The sequence below is a fragment of the Bos mutus genome, chromosome 11 (assembly GCF_027580195.1).
Source record: "Bos mutus isolate GX-2022 chromosome 11, NWIPB_WYAK_1.1, whole genome shotgun sequence".
In the NCBI taxonomy this organism is placed as follows: domain Eukaryota; kingdom Metazoa; phylum Chordata; class Mammalia; order Artiodactyla; family Bovidae; genus Bos; species Bos mutus.
The window spans coordinates 69917898-69929287 of NC_091627.1; the positions used below are offsets into that span (position 1 = coordinate 69917898).

The 11390-nt window shown below is 42.1% G+C and overlaps 1 protein-coding gene across 9 annotated transcripts in view; it reads right to left on the bottom strand.

Moving 5' to 3' along the window:
• Positions 1 to 1319, bottom strand: part of ACYP2 (acylphosphatase 2) — a 178467-nt gene extending 177148 nt beyond the window's left edge. For 2 of the 9 annotated variants that reach the window (XM_070379575.1, XM_070379577.1), the window contains exon 1: positions 1020 to 1319. In XM_070379575.1, the coding sequence (XP_070235676.1) occupies positions 1020 to 1161 (142 nt within the window). In that variant the 5' untranslated portion in view covers positions 1162 to 1319. The remainder of the gene's footprint in view (positions 1 to 1019) is intronic. The other 7 variants (XM_070379581.1, XM_070379579.1, XM_070379576.1 and 4 more) reach the window with 6 other exon arrangements.
• Positions 1320 to 11390: the final 10071 nt, after the last annotated feature.

Below are 11390 nucleotides of genomic sequence, written 5' to 3' on the forward strand. Positions count from 1 at the left end.
AAAGAATTGATGCTTTTGAATTGTGGTGTTAGAGAAGACTCTTGAGTCCCTTGGACTGCAAGGAGATGCAACCAGTCCATCCTAAAGGAAATCAGTCTTGACTATTCATTGTAAGGACTGATGCTGAAGCTGAAACTCCAATACTTTGGCCATCTGATGCAAAGAACTGACTCACTGGAAAAGACTCTGACACTGGGAAGGACTGAAGGCAGGAGGAGAAGGGGATGACAGAGGATGAGATGGTTGGATGGCATCACTGGCTCTATGGACATGAGTTTGAGCAGGCACCAGGAGTTGGTGATAGACAGGGAAGTCTGGCAAGCTGCAGGCCATGGAATCCCAACGAGTCCAACAGGGAGAGTGACTGAACTGAACACTTTCTGTTTTGAATGAATGATGACAAATATTAAATCACCACCATATTTATATTACACTGGATAAATTTTTAGTGATTTTTAACATTTTAATTTAGAAATAATGGTAGTTACAACAAGCCAGACATTACATCCTTTGCAACGATTTAAACTTATGACGGAACAAAAAGAAGATAACAATAATTCTTTTAGGAGCTACACTGGCAAAAGTATTACCATCCTACAAAAGGAAGCCTCCAACACCATCTAGGAGTCTATTCTGAAACAATTTTACCACAGTAGTTTCAGTGGCAAGTAACGGGGATCACTAGTTCACGGACCCTCCTCTTTTCCTCCCCCACTTCAGTTTGCCTTCTCCATCCGGACCCCTCGCACTCCCTTAGATGGCCCACTACCAGCGCCCGGCTGTTCCTCCTTCTCCCGGCCTTTCTCCCTAAGGCGTCTCGGCTCTCCTTCCCCGTCCACCCCGGCTCTCTTGCGCATGCTCCCTTGGTCTCCTTCCCGCCCGCTGTGCTGTGTCATGGCCGGGCCGAAGTCCCAGTCACAACGGGGCAGGGGTTCCTAAAGATGGGCTGTGGTTGTCACAGCTTTCTAGTCTTCCTCCCCAACACCTCTTTGATCTCCCGCTGTAGGATGGTCCCCTACCCTGCACTCTCCCGAACACTTCGTAGTCCACGGATTTGAGTGGCCTGCCGGTAGACATGGCGGCGGCGAGCCCTCTGCCGAGGAGCCGGAGCGGGGATCGGGGCGCGGTGACTGCGGCGGCTGCGAGAGGGAGGGGGCACATGGGACCGCTTGGCGCACCCCGCGTCTGACACCGGCCCGGGACGCGACGCGCCGGGGTCACGCGTTGGGAGGTGGCAAATGAGACGGCGAGGACTGGGAGCGAGGGCAGCCGGGGATACCTGGAAGACAGAGGCCGCTGGGCCCGCGGCGGCCGGAGGGCTCCTTTCGCCCCCGCTCCCTGCTGGGGGAACCGGGCTCGCTTCCCGGGAGGGACGCCCGCTCCGCGGCCCTGCGGCTTAATGGACCGCGGCGCTCCTTCCTCTGTTGTTTGTAAACAAAAGCCGGAGGCTCGGCCCAGATGTTCGTAGTTTGGTACCCTAAAATGATTGCTTCTGAAATGAAAGATCTGCTAGCCCAGTATTTCAGAGTACTTGGTTAGTAAATTTTTATTAAACCTTTAGGTAACTGCCACAGTGATTTTGAGCCGTTCTTAGGGTGGCAACAGCATCTGCTTCTCTATTAAGTCAGAAAGGCTTTGGGCCTGAATCCATATTCTAAATGGATTCTGATATATTCTAGGACAAGAAACTTTAAAAACCTAAACCTTTTAAACAAACGAAAAATCTTGTCTGCTGTTAACGGATATAGCTTTTTTTTAAGGTCTCTGTTCAGCAACAACCCCAATTGCCTGGAAGGTTAAAGCAGTATATACTTGAGAAAATTTTACTTCCTGGTGAGACTGTTATGTCTTAAAGCAACCCACCACTCTAAAGAATGTGGATGCAGCTATTGATAATCTGCTGCCTTCTAGAATTACAAATCCTTTTACTTTTGAGAATTTGCGTTTTCAACGTATTTATTGGTTTCAATACTTTGAATCTGCCACAGAGTTAAAACAATCTTCTGCAACCTGGTTCAACAGTATGTGCTAATTCTATTAGTACCAAAAATGATCTAAAACTTGGTTAGAATGTGGTTAAACCATTTTAAAGTTAAATATATTCTGGAGGTGCTAATCCAGGTAATTTTATGTAATGAAGATCATGGTTTGTTGCAGAGTCCTCAAACTTATTCTTCCTCTCATCTCCCTTTCAGTTCATTCCATGCAGATCCTAGAATCAGTGTAGGTCTCATGTCCATCTTTTCAGTGACATATCTTCAAAGTCTTTACAGTGCATTTCAAATAAAACCGTCCCATTCAGTGGACATGAATTTGAGCAAACCCAGGAGAGTGAGGGACAGAGGAGCTTGGTGTTCTACAATTCATGGGTTCACAAAAAAGTCAGAGAGGACTTAACAACTGACCAACTTCAGCATCCACTAATCTCTTATTAGGACTTCCCTGGTGGCTCAGACGATAAAGCGTCTGTCTACAGTGTGGGAGACCTGGGTTCCATCCCTGGGTTGGGAAGTTCCCTGGAGAAGGAAATAGCAACCCACTCCAGTACTCTTGCCTAGACAATCTCATGGACGGAGGAGCCTAGTGTCTATGAGGTCGCAAAGAGTCCGACACGACTGAGCAACTTCACTTTCACTTTCACTTTGAATCTCTTATTACCTGCTTCTACCCATCCTGTAAATAGATGGGGAAACAGTGGAAACTGGCAGACTTTATTTTTGGGGGCTCCAAAATCACTGCAGATGGTGACTGCAGCCATGAAATTAAAAGACGCTTACTCCTTGGAAGAAAAGTTATGACCAACCTAGATAGCATATTGAAAAGCAGAGACATTACTTTGCCAACAAAGGTCCATCTAGTCAAGGCTATGGTTTTTCCAGTGGTCATATATGGATGTGAGAGTTGGACTGTGAAGAAAGCTGAGCGCCGAAGAATTGATGCTTTTGAACTGTGGTGTTGGAGAAGACTCTTGAGAGTCCCTTGGACTGCAAGGAGATCCAACCAGTCCATTCTGAAGGAGATCAGCCCTGGGATTTCTTTGGAAGGAATGATGCTAAAGCTGAAACTCCAGTACTTTGGCCACCTCATGTGAAGAGTTGCCTCATTGGAAAAGACTCAGATGCTGGGAGGGATTGGGGGCAGGAGGAGAAGGGGACGACAGAGGATGAGATGGCTGGATGGCATCACTGACTCGATGGACGTGAGTGTGAGTGAACTCCAGGAGTTGGTGATGGACAGGGAGGCCTGGCGTGCTGCGATTCATGGGGTCACAAAGAGTCAGACACGACTGAGCAACGGAACTGAACTGACCCATCCTGTAGGTTTTATTGCTGTTTAGTCGCTAAGTCATGTCAGACTCTTGCAACCACATGGACTGTAGCCCGCCAGTCTCCTCAGTCAATGGGATTTCCCGGGCAAGAATACTGGAGTGGGTTGCCATTTCCTTCTCCAGGGCAATCTTCCCGACTCAGGGATGGAACCTGCCTCTACTGCCTTGCAGGCTGATTCTTTAATCCTGCAGGTTATAGGTAGCCTATTTTAAAGACACTGGGATTATTCTGCTCTCTGAACACACCCTGACTTTTGAAAAACACAAAAAACCTTTGCTCTTGGATCTATTTTATCGGGAATAAAATAGATTTAAAAACTACCTACTCTAGTTCCCAAATCTTCCCCTAGCCCGTTCAGTAGCCTATGCAAGTACTTACCATATTTCATCCTAATTATTTGCTATCTTGACCACTAGTACTTTGCATTCTAAGAAGTAAGATCTCAAACTGGGTCCTATTCCTATCACTGATCTTGTCACTGACTAGAAAGGTGGACATTTTCCTTAATCTTTTACTTTGCTCCATGTTTACCCCAAAGTACCCTTCCCTGCCAATTATTTTGTAGCTGTATTGTAATTTTAGAAGTGCAATGGCAACAACTGACATTTGCTTAGCTAAAAAATTGACTGTGTCTGCCAACAGCTGAACATTAGTAAACAGAAACTATGTACCATTTCAGCGTGGATTGCCAATGATGTGTGATTCTAAGAATAAAAATTTTAAGTAAATGTTGCTAATGCTTAAGCTAACTTTAAACAATAAAACATTTGTGCATAATTAGAGAAAATTTTTAAAATAGAAGGAAAAAATCCATAACCCTAACACAACTTTTATCATTTTTGTATATTCTCTTATATTTGTGTTTTAAGTAGTTAAAAATCATAGTATAAATTCAACTTTTATTCTTCCTTTTTCCCTATTATAGTTTTTCCAATGAATATTTTAGTAATTTCATGAGATTCTATTAAGTAGGCATCACCATCTACTTGCCTGTTGTTACATACTCTGCCTCTAATTTTTCACTACCTAAAAAATACTGTGAAGGAAATATTCCTGCACACAGCTTTTTTCCCCATATTTAAAAATTATCTAGGGTAAAATGTAAAATACCAATTCAGAAGGTACAAGCATGTATTCTCCCTGATGCACATTACCAAATCAGTTTTCAAAGGGCTGTACTAACTGAAATGTATCATTGCCAACACTGTGTAAGTATATGATTATTTGGCTTCTGATACAAACAAATGTAAGCAAGCTCTTCACATACATGATTAAATTAGGTAAAAAGTTTTAATTTTGTAACCTCAGCAATAGCTTTGGAATAACTAGGCTTTGTGTTACTCTCAGTTCAGTTGAAAACTTAGTCATAGCATTCCCTTTTTGGACCCTTTGTGTGTGATGTAGATTCACGTTTAAGGTAATACACAGAAAAGGAAAATCCTGCCTGTGTGATATGCATGTAAAAAATGACTAGGTCCCAGAACCTGTGAAACAGGAACAGACAATACAGTCTCTGGGTCCAAATGACAACTGAACTGAGGAGGTGTCATCTGTAAATGACTATAATTTGTCAGAACAGTCAGTGGAGAGATATTCCTAGAGTGATTTCTCAGAAATTTGGTATTGAGATATAACTGATATCAGGGACGATGAAAATTACTTTATCCATGCGGACCCTAGAATCAACATAGGTCTCATGGGCATTCTTTTCAGTGATGTATGTTCAACATCTCTATAGTGCATTCGAATAAAACTAACTGACTCAATGGTCAATGGGATTTCCGGGCAAGAATACTGGAGTGGGTTGCCATTTCCTTCTCCAGGGCAATCTTCCCGACTCAGGGATGGAACCTGCCTCTACTGCCTTGCAGGCTGATTCTTTAATCCTGCAGGTTATAGGTAGCCTATTTTAAAGACACTGGGATTATTCTGCTCTCTGAACACACCCTGACTTTTGAAAAACACAAAAACCTTTGCTCTTGGATCTATTTTATCGGGAATAAAATAGATTTAAAAACTACCTACTCTAGTTCCCAAATCTTCCCCTAGCCCGTTCAGTAGCCTATGCAAGTACTTACCATATTTCATCCTAATTATTTGCTATCTTGACCACTAGTACTTTGCATTCTAAGAAGTAAGATCTCAAACTGGGTCCTATTCCTATCACTGATCTTGTCACTGACTAGAAAGGTGGACATTTTCCTTAATCTTTTACTTTTCTCCATGTTTACCCCAAAGTACCCTTCCCTGCCAATTATTTTGTAGCTGTATTGTAATTTTAGAAGTGCAATGGCAACAACTGACATTTGCTTAGCTAAAAAATTGACTGTGTCTGCCAACAGCTGAACATTAGTAAACAGAAACTATGTACCATTTCAGCGTGGATTGCCAATGATGTGTGATTCTAAGAATAAAAATTTTAAGTAAATGTTGCTAATGCTTAAGCTAACTTTAAACAATAAAACATTTGTGCATAATTAGAGAAAATTTTTAAAATAGAAGGAAAAAATCCATAACCCTAACACAACTTTTATCATTTTTGTATATTCTCTTATATTTGTGTTTTAAGTAGTTAAAAATCATAGTATAAATTCAACTTTTATTCTTCCTTTTTCCCTATTATAGTTTTTCCAATGAATATTTTAGTAATTTCATGAGATTCTATTAAGTAGGCATCACCATCTACTTGCCTGTTGTTACATACTCTGCCTCTAATTTTTCACTACCTAAAAAATACTGTGAAGGAAATATTCCTGCACACAGCTTTTTTCCCCATATTTAAAAATTATCTAGGGTAAAATGTAAAATACCAATTCAGAAGGTACAAGCATGTATTCTCCCTGATGCACATTACCAAATCAGTTTTCAAAGGGCTGTACTAACTGAAATGTATCATTGCCAACACTGTGGAAGTATATGATTATTTGGCTTCTGATACAAACAAATGTAAGCAAGCTCTTCACATACATGATTAAATTAGGTAAAAAGTTTTAATTTTGTAACCTCAGCAATAGCTTTGGAATAACTAGGCTTTGTGTTACTCTCACTTCAGTTGAAAACTTAGTCATAGCATTCCCTTTTTGGACCCTTTGTGTGTGATGTAGATTCACGTTTAATGTAATACACAGAAAAGGAAAATCCTGCCTGTGTGATATGCATGTAAAAATGACTAGGTCCCAGAACCTGTGAAACAGGAACAGACAATACAGTCTCTGGGTCCAAATGACAACTGAACTGAGGAGGTGTCATCTGTAAATGACTATAATTTGTCAGAACAGTCAGTGGAGAGATATTCCTAGAGTGATTTCTCAGAAATTTGGTATTGAGATATAACTGATATCAGGGACGATGAAAATTACTTTATCCATGCGGACCCTAGAATCAACATAGGTCTCATGGGCATTCTTTTCAGTGATGTATGTTCAACATCTCTATAGTGCATTCCGAATAAAACTAACTGACTCAATGGACATGAATTTGAGCAAACTCCTGGAGAGAGTGGAGGACAGAGGAGTCTGAAATGTTTTTGTAATTTTCCAGTAGTCATGTATGGATGTGAGAGTTGGACTATGAAGAAAGCTGAGTACCAAAGAATTGATGCTTTTGAACTGTGGTGTTGGAGAGACTCTTGAAAGTCCCTTGGACTACAAGGAGATCCAACCAGTCCATTCTAAAGGAAATCAGTCCTGAATATTCATTGGAAGGACTGATGCTGAAGCTGAAACTCCAATACTTTGGCCACCTGATGTGAAGAACTGACTCATTTGAAAACACCCTGATGCTGGGAAAGATTGAAGGTGAGAGGAGAAGGGGATGACAGAGGATGAGATGGCTGGATGGCATCATCAACTCAATGGACATGAATTTGAGTAAACTCTGGGAGTTGGTAATGGACAGGGAGGCCTGGTGTGCTGTGGTCCAAGGGGACACAAAGAGTCGGACATGACTGAGTAACTGAACTGAACTGAACTGAGCACTGAAAGAGCAGGATCTAACAGGATACAAGCAATTAACTGCTGCAGTTGAATCAGTTCAGTTCAGTCTCTCAGTTGTGTCTGACTCTTGTGATCCCATGGACTGTAGCACGCCAGGCTTCCCTGTCCATCACAACTCCCGGAGTTTACTCAGACTCATGTCCATTGAGTCAGTGATACCATCAAACTATCTCATCCTCTGTCATCCCCTTCTCCTCCTTCCTTCAATCATTCCCAGCATCAGGGTCTTTTCAAATGACTTCTTCGCATCAGATGGCCAAAGTATTGGAGTTTCAGCTTCAGCATCAGTCTTTCCAATAAATATTCAAGACTGATTTCCTTTAGGATGGAATAGTTGGATCTTCTTGCAGTCCAAGGGACTCTCAAGAGTCTTCTTCAACACCACAGTTCAAAGGCATCAATTCTTCAGTGCTCAGCTTTATAGTCCAACTCTCACATCCATACATGACTACTGGAAAAACCAAAGCTTTGACTAGACAAACCTTTGTTGACAAAGTAATATCTCTGCTTTTTAATATGCTGTCTAGGTTCATAACTTTTCTTCCAAGGAGCAAGCACCCTTTAATTTCACGGCTGCAGTCACCATCTGCAGTGATTCTGGAGCCCCCAAAATAAAGTCTCTCACTGTTTCCATTGTTTCCCCAACTATTTGCCATGAAGTGATGGGACCAGATGCCATGATCTTAGTTTTCTGAATTTTGAGCTTTAAGCCAACTTTTTCACTCTCTTCTTTCACTTTAATCAAGAGGCTATTTAGTTCTTCTTCGCTTTCTACCATAAGGGTGGTGTCATCTGCATAGCTGAGGTTACTGATATTTCTCTCCGCAGTCTTGATTCCAGCTTGTGCTTCTTCCAGCCCAGCGTTTCTCATGATGTACTCTGCATCTAAGTTAAATAAGCAGGGCAACAATATACAGCCTTAACGTACTCCTTTTCCTATTTGAAACCAGTCTAGTGTTCCATGTCCAGTTCTAACTGTTGCTTCTTGACCTGCAGCAAGATTTCTCAGGAGGCAGGTCAGGTAGTCTGGCATTCCCATCTCTTGAAGAATTTTCCACAGTTTGTTGTGATCCCACAGTCAACAGCTTTGGCATAGTCAAAAAGCAGTAGATGTTTTTCTGGACTCTCTTGCTTTTTCGATGATCCAGCGCAGGTTGGCAATGTGACCTCTGGTTCCTCTGCCTTTTCTAAATCCAGCTTGAACATCTGGAAGTTCACGGTTCATGTACTGTTGAAGCCTGGCTTGGAGAATTTTGAGCATTACTTTGCTACCGTGTGAGATGAATGCAATTGTGTGGTAGTTTGAGCATTCTTTGGCATTGCCTTTCTTTGGGATTGGAATGAAAACTGACCTTTTCCAGTCCTGTGGCCACTGCTGAGTTTTCCAAATTTGCTGGCATATTGAGTGTAGCACTTTCACAGTGCCATCTTTTAAGATTGGAAACAGGTCAACTGGAATTCCATCATCTCCACTAGCTTTGTTCATAGTGGTGCTTCCTAAAGCCCACTTGACCTTGCATTCCAGGATGTGTGGTTCTAGGTGAGTGATCACACCATCATAATTATCTGGGTCATGAAGATCTTTTTATATAGTTCTTCTGTGTATTCTTGCCACCTCTTCTTAATATCTTCTGCTTCTGTTAGGTTCATACCATTTCTGTCCTTTATTGTGCCCATCTTTGCATGAACTGTTCCCTTAGTATCTCCAATTTTCTTGAAGAGATCTCTAGTCTTTCTCATTCTACTGTTTTCCTCTATTTTTTAGCACTGATCACTGAGGAAGGCGTTCTTGTCTCTCCTTGCTTTTCTTTGGAACTCTGCATTCAGATGGATATATCTTTCCTTTTCTCCTTTGCCTTTCATTTCTCTTCTTTTCTCAGCTATTGTAAGGCCTCCTCAGACAACCATTTTGCCTTTGTCATTTCTTTTTCTTGGGGATGGTCTTGATCCCTGCTTCCTGTACTGTGTCATGAACCTCCATCCTTCGTTCTTCAGGCACTCTGTCTATCAGATCTAATCCCTTGAATCTATTTGTCACTTCCACTGTATATCGTTAGGGATTTGATTTAGGTCATACCTGAATGGTATGGTTTCCTAGTGGTTTCCCCTACTTTGTTTAAGTCTGAATTTGGCAATAAGGAGTTCATGATCTGAGCCACAGTCAGCTCCTGGTCTTGTTTTTGCTGCCTGTATAGAGCTTCTTCATCTTTGGCTGCAAAGAATATAATCAATCTGATTTCAATGTTGGCCATCTGGTGATGTCCATGTGTAGAGTCTCTTGTGTTGTTAGAAGAGGTGTTTGCTCTGACCAATGTGTTCTCTTGGCAAAACTCTATTAGCCTTTGCCCTGCTTCATTCTGTACTCCAAGGCCAAATTTGCCTGTTACTCCAGGTATTTCTTGACTTCCTACTTTTGCATTCCAGTCCCCTATAATGAAAAGGACATCTTTTTGGTGTGTTAGTTCTAAAAGGTCTTGTAGGTCTTCATAGAACCATTCAACTTCAACTTCTTGAAGGATTCCCTTGCAGAACCCATCTTTGCATGAAATGTTCCCTTGGTATCTCTAATTATCTTGAAGAGATCTCTAGTCTTTACTATTCTATTGTTTTCCTCTATTTCTTTGCCTTGATCACTAAGGAAGGCTTTCTTATCTCTCCTTGCTATTCTTTAGAACTCTGCATTCAGATGAGTTTATCTTTCCTTTTCTCCTTTGCTTTTAGCTTCTCTTCTTTTCACAGCTATTTGCAAGGCCTCCTCAGACAACTAAATGCCTTTTTGCATTTCTTTTTCTTGGTGATGGTCTTTATCACTTGATCATTTTTATCATAGTCCAACTTGATATGCAAAACTCAGGAGTTCATTTTGCCTTAAAGCTGCTTTCTGCTCCCAGGTTGGGACTGCTTATGCAGGGATAGGAGACTCAGGCGTGGTTGATTCCTCCCCTCGCCTTACTTCTTCCTAGATGAGAACTGGAGAGAACTGGAAGGAACAGGTATGTGTTGATACTTGGGGTTCCCCACGAATGGTAAATATTCAAAACTGATCAATTCTTTTGCAGCTCCTTTCTGGTAGGGGGACTCTGGTAGAGCTTTTCTTCATGAGAAATTCCTGAGTTTTGTTCCCTTGATAGACAAGTGCCTGCACTTTAGTTATTCACTCACACCCCATCCTAGCTCTGTATTGAATGCTGCACCTCCATCCTCTTTCCTATGAGAAAGACTAGCCCCCAGGTAGAAGGCTGCATGGGAGGGATTTCTTTAAAAATGATCACAAGACCAGAACCTTCCTTCCCATCATATCTAATTATGAGGACTCATATCTCTGCCCTACTGTGAGAGTTGGACTATAGAGAAAGCTGAGCACTGAAGAATTGATGCTTTTGAACCGTGGTGTTGGAGAAGACTCTTGAGAGTTCCTTGGACTGCAAGGAGATCCAACCAGTCCATCCTAAAGGAAATCAGTCTTGAATATTCATTGGAAGGACTGATGCTGAAGCTGAAACTCCAATACTTTGGCCCCCTGATGCAAAGAACTGACTCACTGGAAAAGACCCTGATATCAGGAAAGATTGAAGGTAGGAGGGGAAGGGGATGACAGAGGATGAGATGGTTGGATGGCATCACCGACTCAATGAATATGAGCTTCAGTAAGCTCCAGGAGTTGGTGATGGACAGGGAAGCCTGGCATGCTACCGTCATTGGGCTTGCAAAGAGTCGGACACAACTGAACATCTGAACTGAACTGATATCTCTGTCCTACTATTGATAGAAGTCACAGTTTGCTCTGAATTCAACCATCTCTTTCTGCTTCACTTGGTAGGCATTATTCAGGTCATAGTCAGCCTCTTTACTTTCCGTAAGTCTGGCCAGTCCATTCTAGCTTCAAGGAGTAAAGGCCAGGCTCTCAAAGTGGTTCTTTTAAAGACCCTCTCCCTAGGCATGCAGTGAAGGGAAAACACCCCATTTCTCTCTCCCATGGTGCGAGAGGGGCAAAGAGGGAAAAACCATAGCTTCCCTGAAACTTTTCTCAAAAAAATCCTCTTGAGCCTGAGAAGGGTGCTGGGCT